This window comes from Centropristis striata, chromosome 13 (assembly GCF_030273125.1).
Source record: "Centropristis striata isolate RG_2023a ecotype Rhode Island chromosome 13, C.striata_1.0, whole genome shotgun sequence".
NCBI lineage: Eukaryota > Metazoa > Chordata > Actinopteri > Perciformes > Serranidae > Centropristis > Centropristis striata.
In genome coordinates, this window is record NC_081529.1 from 20941300 (window position 1) to 20966094 (window position 24795).

Consider the following 24795-nt stretch of genomic DNA (forward strand, 5'->3'; position numbering starts at 1 on the left):
ATACTTCTTCCACCACTGTCCTTTTTACTTCTTTACTTTTTAATTTTTTTTTTATTATTATTATTATTATTATTATTTTTATTATTTTAATTATTTTATTTATTTTTTATTTTATTTTATTTTATTTTATTTTATTATTTTATTATTTTATTTATTTATTGATTTATTTATTATTTTTCTGCGCAATGCGCATGCGTGGCCCCGTTGCTCTTCTGCGCATGCGCGGCCCGTCACGCTTTTTTTTTTAATTTTTCAATTTTTCAATTTTTTTTAAATTTTTTTTTCATAATTCTTTTTTTTTATTTATTTATTTTAAATGTTTTAAATTTTTAAAAAAATTTTAAATTATTTTTTTTCTGCGCTTCTGCGCATGCGCGGCCTTGTTGCGTGACGGGGCCGCGCATGCGCAGAAAAAAAATAATTTAAAAAAATTTAAAAAATTTAAAAAATTTAAAAAATTTAAAATTTAAAAATTTAAAATAAATAAATAAATAAAAAGAATTATGAAAAAAAAATTTAAAAATTTAAAATTAAAGAAGTAAAAAGGACAGTGGTGGAAGAAGTATTCAGATCCTTTACTTCAGTAAAAGTACTAATACTACACTGTGAAATGACTCCATTCTGCTCATTTTAACTACCTAATAAACTTTTAAGTGGTTTAATTTATAAAAATGGGTAATCATTTTAAATGTATCATGTTTGTCATTTTAAATCTTGACCTGAAAAGTAATTAAAGCTGTCAGCTAAATGTAGAGGACTAAAAAGTACAATATTTGCCTCAAAATGTAGTGGAGTAGAAGTATAAAGTTACATAAAATGTACATAAAAGTAACTCAAAATTGTACTTTAAGTCCAGTACTCCAGTCTAATTTCATATTTGGTACCGTGGCCACACTATAACACTTAAGGCAATGAAATTCATAGGGGTGGTATAGACTGGCCCCTGTAATGCACACACCCCGACGGCAGCATGCCCCAACACGCGTGTACTGCGAGGGCCCGTTCAGTCCTAGTTATAATTATAATTATAATTATATATATATATATATATATATATATATAATAGTAATAATAAAATGGAATTAAATGTTAGTAATAATGTACAAAAAAAATTACAAATAAAAAATAAATAAAAAGGGTTTATGTCAACATTTCATTTATCACTTACTATCTCATAACTTACCTATTATCCTATAATTATCAAATATTAACTCTAAATTTTCACAACCCAACGTCTTATATCAATATATGTTTATCTTATCAAATGGTATGTTTACATAGAGAAAAGAAACATGAACATAGCATTATAACAAGTTTATAAACAGTTAAGAAACACATTTTATTTGTATTTGAGCTCATTTATTTATATATGTGATTATACCTGTAATGTATGTGATTATAAAGGTCAAAACAGGTTTAAAAATACAAGTTATAGGTTATATTTATAGGTTAAAAAAAGTGGGAGTCTTTCATTCATCTCATTTTCACATCTGACACGTTAATTAACCAATTTATTTTTATTCATTTATATGAAATTTTAATGTGTCCGACAGGCATTGAAGGCATCACCGGCCTCTGGTAAACTATCACAACGTCTAGACTGAATATTATGCGGACACCCCTCCGACAGTGATATCACCCCTCTGATTGGACCATAACCCCGATCCCGCCTATCAACATTTGATTGATAGGATAGTTGACAAATGGCAACCGACAGCCGGTCTGTCACCTAACTTGTGATTGGTGGATCGGTCTGGACAATATGAATGGCAACTTGTATTGTTCGACGTCTTCCCAAGACAGTAGCAACTTTGTGGTTTCCAACTCCAAGAAAGTCTATTTTTTAACGGTTTCGCCCTTTTTTAATTAACCGACAAACGTAAGTCGGTAGTTTTACACATGAAGAGGACCTAGAAAAGGAATAACCTGGTGAACATTGCGTCGATCGAAGCTAACTGTTGAGCGTAAGTTATAGCTGTTATGTTTGTCTCAGCTGGGATTTAAATGGTTAAACTCCGTGAGCTATACTTGCTAACTTATTTATATTTACAAGCTGAGAATTATTCTACTACTCGTGCTGTGTGGTCCAAGCTTTGTTTTTAAAAGTTTTAGATAATCCGCAAAAAGCAGGTGCTACTAATAATAAACCGCATAAGGGTATAAATTCCCCGTTATCTCTCGCTTGAGGTTCCCGTTTTTTACTTCTGCTTGCTTTCACCAGACTCCATATAAATCCTGGATCGAATTTACTTCAACAGTGGTTTGAGCTATATTTTATCCAATTTTACTAACTTCAAATATGTCTCATGAATCGATATAATCTATTGTTCAATTCGGCATACATTCTACAATAAAAGAACATTATTTAATATAGTTTAAAACTTATTAGCTTGGTTTTTACCGTTATAATTCTCCTATTTTTCATTTTTTCATTTATCCTTTATTTATTTCTCGAGGAATCATTGATGGCAACCCCTCATTTACAATGATGTAGAGAGTACAGAGAACACAAAACAGAGTACAGAGAAAACACAAAAACATTAAACAGTTGCAGTGAAAAGCAGAGTTATTGGTTATCATAGTTTTAAACTGGCCCATAGTGATAATTGTGTTGAGTTTGAGTGAATGTTGTAAGATGTTCCAGGTAGATGCAGCAGAAAAACTGAAAGCAGTTTTTCCAAATTCAGTATTTGTCTGAATATAAGCGGTTAACACCATGGATGAATGTGGCGACCAAAATCCACAAAATGAGATTTTATGTGAAACATAGCGCTACTTGATGTTTTTTTAAATTGCCGAATTAATGGTAAAGCTCCAGTGAAGCGTCTCAAAGCATACCCTGTAATAATTTACGATTTTTCATTAACCCGGGTATGGTTGGAAATAAATTGCCTGTTTTCTAAATGTAATTTCTGCTGATCGGAACTTTTTTTATTCCCTTGTTTTAACTGAACCACAAAGCAGTTTTGGTGGGTGACAGGAGACTCAGCTCTCCACCCGGGCTGGTCTGGAGATGGGGGATCCGGAGCCTTCAGAGTTTGGGTCCCTGGAGGAAGAGCTGGAGTACTGGAAGGAGCAGGCTGCCAGACACCAGCAGAGGTGTGTCCCCTATGCCTATGCTGTTTTTTTTACCATCACTTCTGACTCTTAATCAGCTAAAAGAGATGAAAAAGTGCCCAGTGTAAAGAAATGAGAAAACATGTATTGGTTAAAGGATGTTTTTTATACATTCATTTTGGTATATAACTTACATAAATTAATACTTTTGCTGGATTAGGTTAACATCCTGTGCCATTCAGCTAATGCTTTGTGTGCACATTATGAAAAAATATAATCTTTTTAAGACTTTTGGGGCTGTGTAATAAATTCTGGATAAATAATCAATACCTTTCTGAGAAATGTGAGTCTGTAGACACTCCTGCAAGACAAACAATTTGGAACCACTAGGTGCTTTTCTATTAAACACATTCTGTAATTTTTAGGCTTCAATCTATAATACCAAAGAGCTTCCTGTGGTTGGGTGGGAAAATTGTCCAAACAGGTGTGGTTTAGAAATATCTGACTAATCTTCCCACACATGTGTAATTACTGTGTTTTTAATGCAGACTAAGCAGGTCATCCAAAACTAATTAGGCAATGAAATAACTTCTCAGATGATTTGATGCAATAAGGCTCAGAAATAACAAATAAAAGGCTCACATTCTGTGTGTGTGTGTGTGTGTGTGTGTGTGTGTGTGTGTGTGTGTGTGTGTGTGAAGTGCCAATGAAGCCCAGGAGGAGCTGCAGGAGTTTCAGCAGATGAGTCGGGACTATGAGGTGGAGCTGGAGACGGAGTTGAAACAGTGTGAGGCGAGAAACCGCGAGCTTCTTTCTGCCAACAACCGCCTCCGCATGGAGCTGGAAAACTACAAGGTACAGAGGACATTATCAGTTATCACAAGCTGGTTTTTCATAATAAAGACACTGGAGGTGGGGATATACCAGTCTTGTAATATGTCCACCTAACCCTCACTGAAGGCTTTGAGAATCATCTGGACATGGTTTTAAGGCCGAAACTGAAGTCATTTTAATAACATTTAACTAACTGATCGCCTGTTAAAGTGGATTTGACTGGTGATTTTCATATTCATCAGCTGATAGTCAAGTTTTATGGCTCCTGTTGCCTGAACTCAATAGGTTTCAGTGGGGCTGTTGTCTGAACACACACACACACACACACACACACACACACACACACACACACACCACACACACACACACACACACACACACAGAGGACTGATTCAGGGCAGAGGAAGGCAGCTGATGACTCTCGTGTCTGGAGGGGATGTCATTTCTCAGACCTCTCACCCTCTTCTCTCCCTTTAAAAAAAAAAAATATTTGTTCATTCTCATGCTGAGATCACAGGAGGCAATTTTAACAAACGATACAGAGACCCTTGGCTGCATATTTCAGTCATGAAGCCGTGTTTATGCTCGGAGCGGTGTCCCTGGTGCAAGGCCGAGCAGGCTGAGAGTGAGGTCATTATGACCACCAGCCATGGGGGTAAAGTCCAGAAACTGACATTATGTAAAAATAACACAAGAAACTCCTCATCTGCCCTTGATTTTTTATTATTTTTGCATACATTCTTATATATTTGCATGAAAACATAAGTAGATCTTCTTAATAAAAAAAAAGATGGATCAATGGATTAAAAAGTCTTTTATAATAAATACATATATTTTGAATTCCATATTGCCTTAAGTGTTCATAAAAAAAAAAATCATCTTTTCACACATTATGTTAGACAGTATATCCTCCAAGAAATAAGTGCAATATAAACAATGTTATTGTCCTTTTAAGAGCATTTATTGCGACTGATATATTATTAATACAGTCTTTGATAATGATTAGCTTTGATCACGCATAAAGACAAAGATACAGATCTATCCAGCCTTGTATCAGCATTCAGGCTGCAGGTGGAGGTGTATCTGTGGGATATTTATTTCAGGTGTTCAACCTGATAATAGGTGTACCTAATAAAATGGCAAGTCCTGACTTGCTTCGGTGACTCTACAGCAAAAAGTGTTTGGTTAAATAAATCTACAGATTTGTCAAAATAGGCAAAAGTCACTCATATTTAAGATTAAATTAACTCAGTTTAGATACATGAACACAGTAAATGAGAGTAGAAAAAAGTTTCTACTAACACTGAGAAGAGTAGACGGGCTTTATCTTGCAGCATGTACGAGCACCAGTATGCTGAGACTCTGTGGAATTTAGCTGAAGCATGCTGAAGCTTGACATGTTGCATGTTCACATCTCACTGTGAGCTCAGTTCACACAGATATTTAACATTTTAGACGAATAATGTGCATAAATAAGCACAATCCAGCATGACAGTGATTCCACAAAGGGTCTTCTTGTGTTATCACAAATCTGAATTAGTCATTTATGAGCTCATTATGCATTTAAAGATGTTTAAAACATATGACACACAAAAGTGTGTTTGTAGAGGAGTAAATGTGAGCTTTCATGAACTTTTAACCACACTCAGCTAAATGAGCCTGAAGATGTTCAGAATATTTAAACGGTTTTGCCATCGTCAGACTTCTTTTGAAGCCCTCCTGATCCGATGTTCTGTGTACGTGCTGCAGGAGAAGTACGAGACGCAGCACTCAGAGGCTCACCGGCAGATCTCCAATTTGGAGGGGGACCTGGCCGAGACCACCGCCGTCAGAGACCAGCTCCACAGATACATCCGGGAGCTGGAGCAGGCCAACGACGACCTGGAGAGGACCAAGAGGTCAGAGGGACAAATCTTACAACTACAGACATTATTTAACTGATGAGTGGCTTTTTACAGTCTGAATAAACTTATTTTAACCAGTTTTTCAAATTTGAATAGAGCCAAGAGAAAAGATTTGGACAAACATGACTGTGGACAGCAGCTGGAATAGTGACACTTGAATTAATAACAAGACAAGAAATTATTAATAATATTATTATTATTACTGAATAATAATAGCAATGGTTGGGCTGGACATCAGTACTGTCATAATAATAATAATAGAAAAAAACTCAATAAAATAAAGAATAAAAAAAATAGTGATAACAGCTGTCACGACAAATAAAAAAATCTATAATCATAAATATTATTTATAACATTAGTTAGAATAGCAGTAATACTATTAGTATAATAATATTAATAATAATAATCATAATCATAATAATAATCTAATCATAATAATATTATTATTAATAAATAATAAATATATGAATAATATTTAAAAAATGAATCCAATGAATTAATTAGTGAATAATAACAGAAAAATAATAATAAAAACATATAAATAAATGAATAAATACCTTTGAAAAAATTACAATAAATAAAGTTAACAACAAAAATAATATTAGTCATACCATTACTAATGAAAGCAGTAATAAAAATAAATTATAATAATAAAAAACAAATAAGCACTTTCTCTTTGCCATGATTTGGAAAAGATTTGGACAAACATTACTGTGTAGAGCAGCTGGAATAGTGACACTTGAATTAATAACAAGGCAAGAAATTATTATTGCTACTATTACTGAACAATAATATAATTTCTTGGGCTGGACATTAGTACTGTAATAATACAAATATTAAAATTATTAATATTAATAATAAAGAAGAAAATTATAGTGATGATAACCACTGTCACGACAAATAAAAAAAATTATTATAATATAAATATCATTAATAACATTAGTAAGAATAGCAGTAATACTATTGGTATAATAATAATAATAATAATAATAATAATAATAAAATCATAATAATATTCAGGCAATAAATAATAAATATATAATATATAAATAATAATTAAAAAACATTAATCCAGTGAATTAATTGGTGAATAATAACAGAAATATAAATGATAGGACAATAAATAACATCAAAAATAATGTTAATCATACCATTACAGATAAAAGCAGTAAAAAAAGCATTTTCTCTTTGCCATGAAAATAGTATTTTTTTTAATCTTATTTTCTTGTTTCTTTCTCCTTTTGTTTTTACTTTTTTGTTTCTTAGTTTCTTTTACTTGTTACTTTTTTCTTTCTTTCTTTCTTTCTTTCTTTCTTTCTTTCTTTCTATAAAGACACAGTGCAGGTTTTACAGCACTAGACTGTCCTGCATGGCTGCAGAAAGTGTCCATGGCTCCAGAGGAAACGCCTCTGGCTGCTTCACTGACTGACTCTCTAACTCTCCTGCCCCGTGTGTGTTTCAGGGCGACCATCATGTCTCTAGAGGACTTTGAGCAGAGGATGAACCAGGTCATCGAGAGGAACGCCTTCCTGGAGAGCGAGCTGGACGAGAAGGAGAACCTGCTGGAGTCCGTCCAGAGGCTGAAGGACGAGGCCCGAGGTAGGACGAACTGTCACATATACTGCTCTGTGATATCATTTAAGAAGTGGAAAAGTCCTTTAATTGTAGCGCGCACATAGTCTGGCTAATGCCAGACTAATCACAAATTACATTAGTCTGGACACCACCAATTCATTTCTCCGTAGAGGAGGTGTGGTTTACGATCCTCCAGAGCCGTTTATTGGGTGCTGCGAATGTCTATCATAAGCGTCTGTAGGTAGCTCTTAGCCAATCGTATCAGTTATACCAGATGACGTATGTAGAGCGACAGAAATTGATGTTGACATAGCCAGACTAGCCCATCTCTACTTTGGGACTAAAATGCTCAATTCTGCTTCTGCAACGTTTTTCTGCAGCATGTTCTGGCTCTGGCTGCTCTGTAGTTTCAGCTCACAGTCTACCATGTGTGTGTGTGTGTGTGTGTGTGTGTGTGTGTGTGTGTGTGTGTGTGTGTGTGTGTTGCTTGCTGCTTTGCTTCTCCAGTTCTCGCTTTCAGCCTTAGTTGCCAGACCCTTTCGCAGTTCGAAATGAAATAGAGCGCGCAAGGCAGTATGGGTATACCCAGGCTAGCGCTCACAGGCTCTGACTGTGAAATGTAATTGCACTTATTCAGTAACTTATTTGTTTGATTTCCTGCGTCACATTTCGACCTCATTCTGTCCTGTCTGGTCTTTGTCTTCCTCCTAAAATGTTTCAGTGTCTTCAAGCTAATTGTGCTGTAACCACTGCAAAATATGATTTTATAAGATTTTGAGTGCAAGCCTCTGATTTCATGTTATTTTCTGTGTGTGTGTTTGTCTCTCTCTCTCTGTCTTTGTGTGTGTGTCTCTGTAATGTGTGTGTGTGTGTGTGTGTGTGTGTGTGTGTGTCTCTCTCTTTCTGTGTGTGTGTGTGTGTGTGTGTGTGTGTTTCTGTCTGTCTGTATCTCTCTCTGTGTCTGCCTGTGTGTGTGTCTCTGTAATATGTGTGTCTGTGTGTGTGTCTCTGTAATATGTGTGTGTGTGTGTGTGTGTGTGTGTGTGTGTGTGTGTGTCTCTCTCTGTAATATGTGTGTGTGTGTGTCTCTGCGTGTGTGTGCATGCATGCGTGTGTGTGTGTGTGTGTGTGTGTGTGTGTGTGTAGACCTGAGACAGGAGCTGGCGGTGCAGCAGAAGCAGCAGGTTCAGGACAGGAAGCCGTCCCTCAGCAGTGCCATCAAAGATCCTCCTTCTTCCTCCTCGTCCTCATCGGCGGCGGCGGCCGGTCTGCCCACGCCGCCTCTCACCCCGCCAGACAAACGGACTGAGGACAAAACCACTTTGTCTTTGTCCTCCCACCAGCAGCCCGTCCCCTCTAGCAGCACGCCGTCCAGACCTGCAGCCTCGGCGGAGACCTTCAGCAGCCCGCTGCCCACCAGCAGAGGTCAGAACAACAAATATCACATCTGTTTGTTTATTCAGATAAGAGGAGCAGGGATTGGTTCATTCTCTGTCTGTCCACCCAGTGCTGAAAAAAGTCCTCTGCTTCCCTTTTGGGTAGAAAAAAAAACACCATTTGATTTATGTTTATAATTTACATTCAATAGACCTGAAGCATGAGTCAAAGCTAAAGGCTGTACTTTTTGTAGTTCGGATGAAAATACAGCATCATTTACCAGATCATCTTAATTTAAGTGAAATTGGAGCATTAATTAAACAGCAATTTTATCCACAAATAACATAAAAAAGAAGAATTGGAACTTTCTGGGTTCTCTTTGCATAAAAAAATTATTAGTTATTTGATTTGATTTGATTTCTTTAAACACATTTTCTACCATAAAAGACTGCCTTTGACATTAATTTGTAATTTAATTATAATATAAATAACAATTATATATTATTATTATGACATTATATTATTATTATTATTATATCACCATAATTATATTATTCTCATTATTATGATATAATGATAAAAAACATTATTATTATTATTATTATTATTATATATATATTATAAATAAATAATAATGTAAATAGTTTAATAAGTATGAATAGCTAAAGACCACCATTAAAAATAGTAGTTTTTTTAAAACTATTTATTTTACCATAAGTAAGTAAATAGACTAGCAAGGCTGCAGAAACCTGGCCTTAAAATCTTAATTTTTCAGATTTTACTTGCATTTTTCTTGTTTTCTGGCAAATTTAGATGATCTTGCATGCTGAGAAAACAAAGTTTAAATAAACACAACAACTTATTATGACCAAGAAATACTCAAAAGAATCTAAAAATGTGTAAGTTATCATTCTTCTGTCTTCTCTAACTTCTCTGAAAACAGGATTGTTTGTAGTTTCTGTTGCTTTTCTCAGCTGCAAACGTTCCTCAGTTCACCAGATGTTTGTGTGTGCAGGTGAGAGCCTCTCTGCGACGCCTCTCACCACGTCGGCGAGGATCTCGGCTCTGAACATCGTCAGCGAGCTGCTGAGGAAAGTCGGGGTGAGAACCACACTTGTGATTTCTTCTTTTTTTTGACCCAGTACTTTTTGTTTTTATCAGCTGCTGACTTCCAGCATCATGTGACGCTGCAGGCTGCTTCTGCTTTTATTCTCCAAACGCACACAAACTGCTGCTTCTTCTCCTCCTGGAGCCGGAGAGGTTATTGATTATTAATACAACGTCCAAAAAAGCACAAATCAGGTTGTTTTTTTATAAAAACTGACAAAATTAAAGAGCAACTTGTTCTCTTAACACTGTCACGACATAATAAACCGTTCTATTTTAAGGTGTTAAAGACGTTTATTCTGACATTTATTTAACTTTTATCCATTAAACTGTCTCACAGGGCTGCTAGTAAAACTCTTATTCTTGTTTTAAGGAATAGTTTGGACTTTGTGAGGCTGTTTATCCACTAAATGTATTTCAGTCTACCCTATATTTAGAATATGTTCTTTACCCTGACATCAGACAGCCTTGTTTTAGTTTAAATTGGGGGAAATGAAGCCACTATCTATCTTCAGAGCCACCAGACTCCATTGAACAAACCAGCGATCTACATGTCTGTGTTACAAACTCTGTAATGTTTTTGTTTTTGTAATGTTTTAGATAATTAGTACACAGCATGCACATTTGACATTGTTTCTGTAATATTTTTGGATAATTTGTATGTAGTATTTACTGTTTGTTTGCTGTCTAAAACACCAATGATAAAAAGAAACATTTTACCTCCCTGAACACAGCTGTTGTTGGTCTACAGCTGCGTCCATCTAATATTAACCCTTTAAAGCTCTAAAGTCACACAATAACACAAACAAACTAAAATATCGAGGCAGAAGTAGACCAGCAACTCATGTGTTCTGGTAGGTAAAATGTCTGTTTTTGTCAATGGAGTCTGCTGGATTTGAAGGGAGCATCAATAACAGTTCCAGAATATTTTCTCCACTTTACCTCGCTCTCAGACAGCCTCGTTTAAGTTGAGTTAAAGGGAACTGAAGCAGTTATCTGTGCTCACATCAAACCACCAGACTCCGTTGACAAAAACAGCAATTTTACCCCCCAGAAAACAGGAGATGCTGATCCACTTCTGCCCCAATCTGTTTGTTTGTTTGTGATATTGTGTGACTTTGGTGAATCCAGGTAACCTTTAAAGTACTAAAATCACACAATAACACAAACAAACTAACAGATCAGGCAGCAGTTGATCACCAACTTCTTTGTTCTTAAAAGTCAAATTTCTGGTTTTGTCAATGGAGTATGGTGGCTTTGAAGAGAGCTCAGTGATCAGCTTCTTTGGTTCATTGAGATTAGATTTCTCTCCATTTCTCTCCACCATTAATTGTTTTTCTGCCCCACCTGCAGAACCTGGAGTCGAAGCTGGCGTCGTGTCGGGACTACGTCCATGAGCAGACGGCAAGCCGCAGAGGTCACGCCGGCGGAGCGGGCGCGACGTCGGGCCAGAACAACTCGTCTGACACTCATCCTACTAACGGCCTCTACAACAAGGGGTGAGACACAATGACAGCTTCAGGAAAGCAGCGTAATCAAGTTTTGTGTCACCTGTTTGTGGTTTATGAAAGGGAAAAAAATATAAAAAAATCTGATCAAAAATCACAAATTTCGCTGTAAAGTTTTAGTCTGTGTCCGGTAAAAGCGCTGATGGTGGAGGTGAAGGATTCAGATCTTTTACTCAAGTAAACATATTATCAGATTTTTTGCTGTGTGAATAATCTGTTCTGAGTTTTATGTCTCATCTTTGATGTGATTCAAGATGATCCATATTTAGATTTATTTGAAGCAGTTCATGCTTGTTTGTGTGTATAAATCGCATGTTTTTTCTCTATATGCTGAATATGGTCAAAATGACGCAATCTGGTGGAAAGTAGTAAAAACTATCAATTCCAAGGCCAAAGCTCAGATTGACACCAAGATTTAATAAAATGCATGTATGATGCTTTAACGTAAGTGAGATCAGAAACAGCATTTTGAATGGGTTTCAATGTCTCAACCTTCAGAGTAACTATTGTTTGTAAACAGTGTATTTTAGCCTTACTGCAGGAGCTGAGCTGGAAATAACAACAGCAAATAAAAATACACAATCTTGTCAAAATTCATGCCAAATGCATGAACACAGCCAAAACCATTAACACATGAAGAAGGAAAAGTGCATAAAATGCGTTCAACCTGCCCTGAGGGTTGAGTTGCAGTTGTTGTTGAGCTCCCTGTTTGTTGTGTGTTTTTTAAAGGTTGGTGAAACGGTTAGACTTTGGCGCCGGACCCAAACTGCTGCTGTGAAACTGAAAACATCCTCCACCTTCGATCCTGAATCCTCCTCTGAGCTGCTCCAGCCTTCCTGTCCGCCCTACCGGGTTCAACAGGTTTAACCCCGTGCTGCCCGTCGGACAGAAACGCTCTCACCGCGAGCTGCAGGGACGCACATGGACGGAGACTCTGGGACGCCTGGTACCTGCTCAGTCAGTCAGTCTGTTTAGTAGCAGGACTTCCTTTTTAGCTTGAACTCACTTACTGGACGTGTGCCGCATGTTTGTTTATTTGTGACTTTTTTTGGTGAACACAAAGTGAATTTAGAATCAGAGTGAATGAAAAAACACAAAGGTTCGCGGGTTCACGTCAAGGTGAAAAGCCTTGAGCTTATGGAGGAAAAATACGCCGGTATCTTAAGGCTATTTTCTGCCAATGCATGACACGGTTTAAGTTCCCTAATTTACATTTAACATTAAATCTCAGAATTAACTACATTTAATGCTCTACATGCATCTCTTCAGTCGGAGGTTAGGGTTTGTGATTGTTGAAATAGTAGGATTAGTAGCAACTGTTGACTTTGAATGAAGTGTTTCTATGACACGGTTAAATGACTGTTTTTTGAATGGAGTCTGGTGTATCTGGTGAGTGTGATATAGCTGCTGTTTGTGGTTCAACAAAAAGGATTTTACTTAACAACAATCTGGGAAAAATACGCCAATATCTTAAAGCTGGTTTCCTCCAATGCATGACACAGTTTAGGCTGCCTTATTTACTTTTATCATTTACTGTCAGAATGAAATACATTTAATATTCTGCATGCAGCTCTTTAGTCAGATCATAAATGTGATTCAGCAGACACTTGGCTAAGTCCTGGCCAGAGTTTGTGATTGTTGGAACGGTAGAAAGACTAACAAAGACGTTTTCTGAGTTTTTAAGACACGGTAAAATTACTGTTTTTTTTTTTTTTAATGGAGTCTGGTGTATTTGGAGAGTGTGATATAGCTGCTGCTTCTGGTACAACAAAAAGGAATTACTCTTTAACTAATGTTGTCTGGCACTTATAACAACAATCTGGGAAAAATACACTGGTGTCTTAAAGCAGGTTTTCTCCAATGCATGACACAGTTTTACTCACTGTTCCCTTATTAGCATTTATCATTTAATCTCAGAATTAACTGAAGTTAATACTCTGCTTGCAGCTCTTTAGTGGACCAGCCAGGGTTTGTGATTTTTTGAACAGTAGAAAGACTAACGAAGACCTTTCTTTATGAGTATTGTCGCCTTTGAATTTAGTGTTTCTATGACATGGTAAAATTACTGTTTTTTTTTTATGGAGTCTGGTGTATCTGGCGTTTGGGAAACAGCTGCTGTTTCTGGTTCAACAAAAAGGATTTTACTCTTTCACAAAAAAAGTCTATCTCTGTAGCGTAATTTAGCATATCTTCAAGCTGTTTTCCTCCGATGCATGAGACGCTTTCACTCACTGTTCCCTTATTTAGATTTATCATTTAATCTCAGAATGAACTACATTTAACACTCTGCATGCATCTCTTTAGCAGACCAACCAGAGTTTGTGATTGGGGAATCAGTAGACTTACTAACAAATACATTTTTGTGAGTTTTAGTTTTTTTATGTCGCCTTTAATTGAAGTGTGTTTTTAATGAAACGGTTAAATTACTGTTTTCTTTTAATGGAGTCTGGTGTATCTGGCAAGTACGATATAGCTGCTGTTTCTGGTTCAACAAAAAGGATTTTACTGAAACAAAATGAGCTTCATGTTTAGTTTGAACACATCTTAAACAGTGGAGGGGAACTTTTCTCTACATGAGAGGAGATGGAGGTGGTTACTGATGCAGCTGAAGCTTTTATACAATATATTCAAAATCAGAAAAAAACAAGAAATCCAGCAGAGAATGGACACAATGGTGCTTCAAACACACATGAAGTCCTAATATTTTATACTAGTTTTAGATGATCACAGATTAAATAGCTGCAGGAAAACACAGACTTGTTAGCTATGACACTCATGATTATCTGAAGGCTGATTTGAAACATGGAATTAAGATTTAAAGTCTGAAGCTTTGGATTTTTAATTAGAGTACTTATTATGAAAGGCTTAATGTTCTGGTGGGTCGTTTCATAGTGTTTCGCCAGCATCTTGTGGTGGTTCTGCATCTTAACGTGGCCTTGATTAACATGTTGCTGTTAAAAATAATGAATGAAATGTGAAAGAAGTCACTCTACATCATCTTTTTAGCCTCATTTAACTTGAGTATTTCTGGTTTTTAAAGCTCATTAATTGCAACTCTTCTCAGTCATATCTGTCGACCTGAATAGAAAATAGCAGTTAGCAGTTGCAACTTGAAATTTTTGAATTTTTTTATTCTGCAAAGGATGGAATATTTTCCTTTCAGAAAATTTTGTTAAATGACTGGGTTTTTTGTTTTTTTTTAGCTCTGTGACTCAAACTGAAAATCAGATTATTGACTTTATATAATTTGTGCACAAAGTGCACACATAAAACTACAACCTACAAGTTTTAAGACAGAACTCAAATCATCCTGGAAGAAACTATGTAGTTAATGCAAATTGGTGAATAAAACTTTCACTTCTTTGTATCAGACGAGTGATCTTGCAGCTTCAAACCAACTTCTTTAAATGCTGCAGTTTAGTTTATTTTACTGATGGACAAACTTAAAATGTGCACTTGTTTTTGGCTTCATTTAAAAAAAGTTTGCCCGTAAATTTTCTTGATAATTGAACAGAAACTCAGCTGATACCAAACACGAGAAAATGTAGCCTTTTTTGTTGTTGCTCTAAATATCTCTTTGAGCTCAGAGAATCCTCTGCGTGTTGTTTGTTCTGTTTGATGTGATGAGATGAACTTTAAGCCTTTGATTTCTCGTGTTTGAGGCTCTTTTTGTGCAGAGCTCGACTACTTCTGTCTGTCCAGGAGTGAAAACTAGGAAACGTCTCCTGTTAGCGAGGAGACATGAAAACTTCAGTGAAGGCTACTCGTGTTTTATGTTAAAAAGACAAAAGTAAGTAAGTATTAGGTTTGACTGGTAGTGTGTGAACCTGCTGAAGCTCGCTGACGTGGTTGGTTGGTTTGTAGGTGGGAGGGACTCAGTCAGCTCCTTCCTGCAAAGGTCAAAGGTCAGTGTGGAGGAGCAGGCGCGGGAAATACTTTGATGTTTTTTTGTGTTTGTTTGTTGTTTTTTTGCCTTATCGACTCTTTGAGAGCACTTTGACGCTCACAGACAAAGATGTGTTCTGCTGTTTGTTCACCTTCAGTGCTGCTTGTTTCTGGAAAAGCAATAAAACTTGAAATGTAAAAAAAAAAAAAAAAAGTTGTTTTTATTTCTTTTACTTATTTCTTTTAATATTTTAAAAATGATATATATATCAATTATGCATAATTTTAAATTACATATGTTAAATTATTAAATTTATTTTTAAAAATGTACATAAAACTGTTTTTTACAAAAAATGATTTAATAATTACATCATTTCTAAAAAATATATTAATTATAGAATTTTTTTTAATTATTTAAAAAAAATGAAAAACAAAGTAATATTTAAAAAAATAGCTTTTCCTTATTTCGAAATAAAATTAATTTCAAGATACAAATAATCAAAACTGACTTTATATAAATTTAAATTCTTTAAACCGTAATATATGTAAATATAAATATATTAAATTCACACAAAAATAAAACTTGAAATATAAAAACAGAAGCTGTGATTTTATTTCTTCCAGAAGAAGGGAGATGACACGTCTGAGGATTTATTATCAGTTTAATATCACTTCAGAAAGTCATTGAACATCTCACTGTTATTATAGTTATTCTATATAATATTATATCATATATTGTGTCTGTGAGGTTTGAATCACACCGCCTAATCTCAGCAACGAATAAACAACAAATAAAGTTTTACATTCAGTTTCCAAATAAACAGATTCTCTCTAAACATACTAAAAACATTTTGTTTGTTTCTCGTCACTTTTTCGGAAAATGAACCCCTCGATTTTTTGAGAAACTCTGAAGTTATTTAACAAAACTTCCTGCTAATTAAATATAAAGACAATAAAGTCCTTTCAGTCGTTATGATCCGAAACTTTCTTAAAATAATTACTTTGTGGCTCAAAATTAAGAGAAAATTTCTGAAAAATAGTTTTTGTGATACAAAGTGACTTTTAGAAAAATAACTTTTTATTACTTTTCTTAGTTAGTTACTAATTTTATAGTCATTATTTCGCCATATATTAAACAACTATTTAATTATTTGGAGTTTAATTATTTGGATATATTTATGACATTATGAAATTATTTTTGACTAATTTTGAGATTTTAAGTAATTATTTTGATAACATTCTGACTTACAGGGTCTTTTTATTTTTATTTTAATTTACTGGCAGAAAATTTGACTTAAAAAAGTTTGATAAAGAATCTTTATCATTAAACATTTCTCCAGAAGCAACTCTTTTCTTGCTCAAAATTAAACATTTAAATAAAGAAAAGTAAAATGTTTATTTAAAATTTTCCTGCAAAACAATATTTTGCAAAAAATATTTTTTGGGTCTGCAGCTGATGTAATATTTTTCATCTTAATGTTCAGAAAGTTTTGTTAAATGACTGTAATTTAAAAATTTTTTTTTTTAGCTCTGTGACTCAAACTGAAAGAGATTATTGACTTTATATAATTTGGAAAATCCTTTGATCTACCTGCAACATAAATAAATGTAAATATATTAAATTCACATAAATTGTAAATTAAAATGTTAATATTAATCCACAAACATTTAAAATAATAGTTTTTCTAAACTTGTTGAAACCCTTAAAACTCTGAATGCTGCAGAACACAATAATAATAATAATCTTAAATAATGAGATTAATTTCCCCCAAATGAAGTCAAACAATTTGGAATAAACAAGTTTAAAGTCTAAACAAATTTTGCAGTTTATTGACGTTATTTTAAGTCACAGGACGGAATAAAATCTTTTTGGCTGTTCAGAGAATTTTCTTGTTGAAGATTTGAAATTAAAAGTAAACTGAGAGACTGAATGACTGAGACTTTATCAATTCATTTTAAGGTTACTTTGATTTTGAAGTTTGTTTGTCATTAAAATGTTGTTGTTTTTTTAAAATGCCACAGAATTTATTCTTATTGGTTAAAAAAATCTGTTGGCTAATTATTATTAGATTATTAAAATATTTTTTTTAGGTCACAAAAAAAGCCTCTTATCAAACTTTTAATCCCTACATTTTTATTTCGTATTTAAGGGAATTTTCTAGCATAAGTGAATATTACATTATATGAGAAATGCACTTTTTTAGCAAAACATTTTTTAATATTTCCTCATATTTCTGTTCAAGATTTCAGTGTTTTGCTGATTTAATAAATAATATATTTTTCAAAGAAAGAGAAGAGCAGAGGCAGCAGGACGGAACAGGAAACTTCAGTTTGTTATTGATGTTTGTTAACTGAACTTTTTGGAAAAGTTGCCAACAATTTAACACAGCAATCATTAAAACTCTCCACTGATAATTAAAATAAATAAAATAAAATCATGTGATGTGGATCATCTTACTTTCAGATTTTAAATACATTCAGCAGCAACATTTTGTGTCTAACTGCAGCTGAAAAGTGTCTGAATACGTTAAAACTCGGCTTTAAATTTTTCTGCCCAGCGAAAGCAGCAGAGGCTCATGGGTAATGTAGTCTTTGGAAGAAAATGATTATTGTATTTTAGAGAGCTACAACTAAATACTTTAAAGACTTTGAAACCGATTGTAGATTATTTAAACTCACAGATTTATATTCCCATTTATTATTTTTATTTTTTTACTTCTCATGTTATTTTTGTTGTTTTTATTGTTATTTTTATTATATTTTAATTTTTAAATCTATTCAGATTATTAAAAATGTCAGAAAATTGTGGAAAACAATTCCAACGTGATGTCTTTAAAATGCTTTTTGTTCTGTGAAAAACTCAAATAAATTTATGTTTACTGTCATATTTGACAAATAAAAGTAAATTAACAAACTCATATTCAAAATTTCTAAAGTTCAGCATACATTTTGAGGGAAAATAATATTTAAAAATGATTCTATGATATTCTTGTTTTTATTTTCAATTATTTTTTTATTATTTATCATTATCATATCATTATTTATTTATTTGATTTTTTTGTTTCATTTCATGATTTTTCATTTATTGTTTTGATTCCATATTATTTTTTAATATAGGGAAATTATTCCCTTCTGTGGTTAATCGATTATTTTGTTTTTAAATGTCAGAAAGTTGTGAAAAAAACTCTTTACAATTCTTCATTCAAATATATTCAGCTTTCTGTCGTATATGACAAATAAAAATAAATTAATAACTCAATATTCAAAATTGCTCAAGTTCAGCATAAATTTGGTGGGAAAATAATATTAAAAACACGTATGTAGAGAATTAATTACTGGTTTTATTTTCAATTATTTTTCCTATTATTAGTTATATTTTTTTGTTTAATTTCATAATTTTGGATTTATTGTTTGGATTCCATATTACTTTTTTTTTTTTAGTATTTTTTCACATGGGGAAATGATTTCCTTCTGTGATTAATTGATTCTTTTTTGTCAGAAAGAAAATGTCAGTTCAGTTTTCTGACATATAGGACAAATACAAATAAATTAATATTTAAAATTGCTAAAGTTCAGCATAAATTTTGAAAAAATTATAAAAAAAATATTTTAATTTTTATACATTACTATTATTAATATTATTATTATTTGTTATACGGTGAAATTATTCCCTTCTGTGATTTAACGATTATTTTAGTTTTGTTATTAAAATGACAGAAAGTTGTGAAAGTTCAGCACAAATTTTGAGGGATTTTTAAATTTAAAATATGATTAATAATAATTAAATGAACATATTAAAAATGTAAAATCAGAGTGACACGTTGCTGTTAATGTGGGATATTTTTACTTTTTGACACCAAATAAGTTTATTATTATTATTATTATTATTATTATTATTTTTGGGACTGCTTGTGTAATAACTTCATGATAAAGTCAAAATAAAACTCCTTAAACTGTAGAATAATTTAAATTAAAGGTTAAAACATTCCCGCCCTCGTTACTCGGCTCTCATCTACTCGTCGTCGGGGCCGTAGTCGTCCTCGCCGGCGTCCGGAGGAGGAGACGGCGAGCGGGACGGAGGCTCCTCCTCCTGCAGCTCCAGCGAGTTCTCCTTGAAGGTGCTCCTCCTGCTGACGCTGCCTCCCAGCGACAGACTCCTCATGCTGCTGCTGCTCAGCCCGCCACTGCCACCACCAACGCTACCGACGCCACGGGGGCTACTGAACACCGCCTCCCCGCCACCGCCACCACCGCCGCCACGCCTGGGAACACCCGACACATCAGGAGGAAGAGAAAGAGGAGGAAGAGGAGCGTCAGAAGGAGGTGAAGGACAGAAGGAGGGGGCTTGTTGCAAAGCGAAATAAAAATAAAAAAAATTAAGAAAAAAAAGACGCTGCAGCAGGTGTTAACTGCAGGAGGAAGGCAGATCAGAAATAAAAATAAAAAAGCCTGCTGAGGAAGAGCAGATAGAAGTTTGCAGGTCAGTGGTGTCTGAGGAGTGAAACGAGACGAGGAAGAGGAGAGGAAATGTAAAATCACTCATCATCACTTTAAGGCTTCAACCCTCAAAAACCTGTTTAACCCGTAAATAACGGACAGAAATTATTTTTATTCAACCAAAGAATACATTCTGCACTCAAATTTCTCCTCTAAAATGGTCAAAATCACAGATTATAATCACAAAACATCAATGAATATATAAGAAAAATACTCATTGTAATTTTATAGCAGATTATGTTTATAAATGCATTGAAATATTTCAATTTCCTCAGTAAATTAATCAAAGAAAGTGGAAATTAATATATCTTTATTAATTCTTAAACTCAGAATTTCTGAGACTAAAGTGTTATATATATATATGTATGTATATAGATTATATATATATATAGATTATAAAGACGTGAAATTACATAAAAAGAAAACACAAATTTGTTTTTATTTTTTAATATTTCATATTATTTATTTTATTTTTGTGTTGTTTTTATTGTCTATATTCCATATTTTTTCTGCCTTAAAATCCATTCCCAACTACAGATCAGAACATCATTACCGTTCTTTTATCTATTTATCTGTCAGCTCTTGGTGTCGTACCTGAGTTTGCTCCTGAGCGAGGCGACGTCTCGGCTCAGCCCGTCGTTGGCCTCCGTCGCCTCCTCCAGCTCACGCTGCAGCTTCCTGCGAGCCGCCGTGACGCGCTGCGCCTCCTCCTCCGCCTCCTCCAGCTGGTGCTTCAGCTGCTTCACCCGGATGTTCCCCTTCTCCGCCTGCAGAGCCGAGACACTTTGTTATTGTTATCAAACAGGTGAAAAGAGACGTGAACGTGGCGTCTGTATTCAGGTTTGAGCTCAGAGCGACCTGGTCTTTGTACTGCTGCGCCTGCTTCCTCTCGTCCTCCATCTGGATTGTTAAATCCTTCAGCTTCTTCTCTTTCTGACGCAGGTTCTTGGCGTTGGCCTGACGCTCTCTGCACGACATCAGCAACACAGAATCACCATCACAACAACAACAACAACAACAATAAACTCATTTCAGGATTAAATGAGGCAAATAAAAACACAGTTAAAACTATTCTTTGACGTTTTTAACTTAGATGAAACTAAACTTAGTATAAAAGTCAGAAAACATTTCAGAACATTTTTATTCTCATTGGCATTCAGTCCTAGCTAAGCAAGAATCCTTGGCTTTTTACTTTTTTATTTCCTTTTCTAGCTCTAACCCTGTTTTTAAATTGAGTTTCTTCATTATTATTTTATTGTTTTAGTAGGATATTATTGCTTTCATTGTTTTTTTTTTCATTAATTACAATATTTGTGTATAATTTTATAGTATTTTAATAACTCTACAGCACTTTGGTCAACTGAGGTTGTTTTTAAATGTGCTCTATAAATTTCACAGAATTTCTGTGCATCCAGACCTTTTATAGATGTTATGTGCAGTTTTTACCAATAAATTGTACATTTAATTACTTTTAAGTGTTTTTTAGTATTATTAATTATTAATTAATTACTAATTGCAAGTTATAAAGTCAGAGAAAGATAAGTGTTCTTACATGAGGCCCATTGTCAGAAACAATATTGCCTGTTTTAAAAGAGCCATTTGAAATTATTAATCACATTTTTTAACTACCAAACTGTATTTAAAAGCTGCTGAAATGCACCGTACATTATGAAAATTGTATATTATCCTGCAAAACATGACAACATCTCCTTAAATAAAGTTAACAAATAACATTTATTGAAAACAGTATTTAAGAAAATAAATCTTTAGGAAATAAATCCGAAACATTAACAACTAAGGGATTCTCATTTTTTAGACCAGCAAGACACACAGATAAAAATATTAAATAATATTTTTTAATTTAAATGTTTATGATTTAAGTAAAATATTTGTATTATTTGATTAAATTATACTCAATTTCTTTTTATTAATTCTTTTTTTAAATTTTTCTTTTAAAAAAATGTTACTCTTTTTTTGTGTGAAATTTTGCCTTTATTTTAATAGTTTAAAGAAACTGGAAATGGGGGGAGAATAAGCGGTCCAGCACACAAAGGTCCAAAACCCATAATAATAATGATAATGATAATAATAATAACATATTAATAATTAATATGTTTAACTAACTAGTATTTATGGTTTGGAATAGCAAGGCTAACACATTTCAGTCAACTAATCTAGCCCACATCCCTGGTTAAAATAGTACAACAATAATATAAAATAAAGCAAATAACTATAAAACATGTTGGAAATAGAACCGTATGCTTTCATTAATAATAACAACTTTTTTTAATCACCAGTTTTGTGTGATTTAATCATTTTGCAGCTTCTTTTTGCAGGTTATTTAATTATAATTTTGCACTTGTTCATAGTAAGTTAGAGTTCATCTGTGGTGACTCCGTTTCCCAGCATGCACCGGTACCTGCTCTCCATCTCCAGCTGCTCCTCAACCTCTCTGAGTTTGGTCTCCAGCGCGGTGATGGAGGACTTGAGCTTGGCGCGGCCCTGGCCCTCCACCTCCTGCAGCTTGGCCTTCAGATCGCGGTTCTGCCTCTCCAGCTGCTGCCGGGAGCCCTCCCTGCTCTGAGAGCTCGCCCGCTCCGCTGCCACCTCCGCCCCCAGCTGGTCCACCTGAAAGAAACACAGAGAGGAGGAGGAGGAGGCGTTTAGAGGGAGCAGCATCCTGGATCTCTCCTCCCCGCCCCGGAGCTCCACCCACCAGCTGCTGGCTCTTCCTCAGCCGGTCGTTGAGGCTCTCCACGTTGGTCTGCTCCTCGTCCAGCTCCTCCTCCAGCTGGCTGATCTTGGCGTCCAGGCGGCGTTTCTCGTCAGACAGCAGAGATCTAAGCAGAAACAGTAGGAGAACAGTAAGGAGCCATAAAACCAACAATCAACACTGAAAAGTTCAAAACAAACATTGATACATCATATTCATCTTCAATATGTGCTTTTATTTTGAAATTTCCATTTAATAATAAACAAATTGTAATTACAGGTTCATCTCAATAAATTAGAATATCATAGAAAAGTTTAATTATGTCAGTAATTCAATTCAAAAAGTGGAAATAACACATTATATAGATCCATTACACCTAAAAGACCTAAAATTCAGTGTCTCAAAAAATGTTAATATAAAAAAAAAAAACAATATTAAGACCATGATGTTGAGGTAATATAAATGTAACTGATTGTGTTAAATGGAGGTATGATATTGTTTCATATAAAAAAAAAAGCTCTATATTCAAATAAAATTGTTGCAACTTTGCGGGAAAAAAGCAAATACCACATTGTTTCAAATATTGTATTGTGATGAAAACTTGTGATTTACTCCTCTAGAAGATGAGATAAAGGGCAAGAATATTTTTTTCTGAGAAAAAATATTAAAACATTGTAAATTTGAAATTAAAATATATATCTTCATGAACTCTAAATCACAAAACTTTATTTCTTTTACATGTTGAATTTGCTGATATCAGAAATTAATAACAGGATTTGTAAAAGTCCCGAAAGTTTTCATAGTTATTTTCAGGGTTAGTAATATGCTTAAATTTGTATAAACTCTAAATGCTTGATTTTCAACATAATCTGGTGTTACATCTCTGAGCCCAACATGTGATTTAAAAAGTGTCTAAAAAGTAAAATCCTGATGTTTCTACTGTTTACAGATTGATTTTGAGAGTGAAACTGAAGGTTGACACTGAATATTTTCCTGTAATATCTTCTGTATGTATTTTCTTTCATCACTGCAGAAACGTTGGGAAGCTACCATGCAAATTTCGTTGTATTGTTTTTGTACTATGACAATAAAGCCTCTTAATCTTAAACATGTAAACAACATCAGACTCACTTTCCGGAGGAGTTGCTGGCCAGCTCTTCTGACAGCTCGTCTCTTTCTGTCTCCGCCTGCTTACGAGCTCGCTCAGCAGCTGCCAACATCTGGACGGACAGACAAGAGAAAGAGTTCAAAGTAATATCAAGAGAAACATGAATGATCCTGTTAACCCTCCATCATTAGTCATTTTTCATTTGTTTCATTTTAGAAAACCACACCCTGCAGAATTAAAATAATTTGTTCATCACATAATTGACAGGAATTGTGAAGCTTTTATTTTGAAGTGCTGGGGTCTGACCTCGTGCAGCTGGACCACGTCGGCCTCAAGGGCCTTGGTCCTGCGCTCCGACTCCCGGGCTGAAGACAGGACCTCCTTCTGGGCCGCACGAGAGTCCTCCAGGTCCCGCTGCAGGTCCTTCACCTGGCCCTGAGAGAGAGAGAGAGAGAGAGAGAGAGAGAGAGAGAAAGAGATCGAGAGAGACAGAGAGAGACAGTGAGAACGAGAAAGCGAGAGTGAGGGAGAGAGCAAAAGAGAGAGAGAGAGAATGCAAGAGAGAGAGCGAGAAAGAGAGCGAGAAAGCGAGAGTTGAGGGAGAGAGCAAGACAGAACGCCAAAAAGAGAGAGAGAGAGAGAGCGAGAAAGAGACAGAGCGTGAGAGAGCTGTCCATCATCCTGGATTTAAAGGAAAAACTCGTCATTTTAAGTCTTACTTGAAGTCTATACTTTATGAGTTCATGAAAATAAACATTTTTGTGGTTATGTGTGTGCAGAAGTGCCTTTTAGACGCCTCGTTAAGATGCCCTAAATAATTTTTAACATATAATTCTTCTATTCTCACATTTTTCAAACAACAGAACAACATATTTACAGAATGATTGATGTAAAAAACGATGTATTCTGAGGGGAAAAGTTCAATAAAACACCTACCACGACATCTATCCTGTAGAAAGGTAAACTGTTATTAATTATGTTATATTTATGCTTTTTTTTAATCCTTGTTTGTGTAAACTGTTTGCTGCTTTAACGGTTCAACTGTCCCATCGTGGGACTAATAAAGACTTATCTTATATTGCAATGAAATATGTACCTGTATATATATATGTATATATATATATATATTTGTGTATATATTTGTGATGTTAAAAAACAATGAAGTTGAGGAATTCTTGAAATATCGAGTAATATAAGGTAAAAAGTTAAACAAAAAAGGGTTAAATATAC

General features: G+C 34.4%; 2 protein-coding genes across 4 annotated transcripts in view; one reads left to right on the forward strand and one right to left on the reverse strand.

Moving 5' to 3' along the window:
• The first annotated feature begins 1541 nt into the window (after positions 1-1541).
• LOC131983660 (nuclear distribution protein nudE homolog 1-A-like) lies at positions 1542-15427 on the forward strand. Of its 2 annotated transcripts, none has more exons than XM_059348426.1 (9): positions 1542-1964; positions 2962-3099; positions 3759-3912; positions 5641-5789; positions 7258-7394; positions 8517-8795; positions 9763-9848; positions 11208-11353; positions 12092-15427. In XM_059348426.1, the coding sequence occupies exons 2-9, from the start codon at positions 3014-3016 to the stop codon at positions 12138-12140; spliced, it is 1086 nt and encodes a 361-aa protein (XP_059204409.1). In that variant the 5' UTR covers positions 1542-1964; positions 2962-3013; the 3' UTR covers positions 12141-15427. The 2 variants fall into 2 exon arrangements, with proteins under 2 accessions (XP_059204409.1, XP_059204408.1); XM_059348425.1 differs by having other exon boundaries at positions 2965-3099.
• Positions 15428-15893: 466 nt separating this feature from the next.
• LOC131983237 (myosin-11-like) overlaps positions 15894-24795 on the reverse strand; it is a 47964-nt gene continuing 39062 nt past the window's right edge. For both annotated transcript variants that reach the window (XM_059347924.1, XM_059347925.1), the window contains 7 exons: positions 23872-24000; positions 23589-23677; positions 22461-22584; positions 22164-22372; positions 20603-20711; positions 20339-20511; positions 15894-19509 (listed from right to left, as the gene is read on the reverse strand). In XM_059347924.1, the coding sequence (XP_059203907.1) occupies positions 19260-19509; positions 20339-20511; positions 20603-20711; positions 22164-22372; positions 22461-22584; positions 23589-23677; positions 23872-24000 (1083 nt within the window). In that variant the 3' untranslated portion in view covers positions 15894-19259. The remainder of the gene's footprint in view (positions 19510-20338; positions 20512-20602; positions 20712-22163; positions 22373-22460; positions 22585-23588; positions 23678-23871; positions 24001-24795) is intronic.

Coding starts and splice junctions, on each gene's coding strand:
- LOC131983660 (XM_059348426.1), top strand. CDS start 3,014: ATGGGGGATCCGGAGCCTTCAGAGTTTGGGTCCCTGGAGGAAGAGCTG. Junction 5,790..7,257: donor GACCTGGAGAGGACCAAGAG/GTCAGAGGGACA, acceptor TGTGTGTTTCAG/GGCGACCATCATGTCTCTAG. Junction 7,395..8,516: donor GCTGAAGGACGAGGCCCGAG/GTAGGACGAACT, acceptor GTGTGTGTGTAG/ACCTGAGACAGGAGCTGGCG.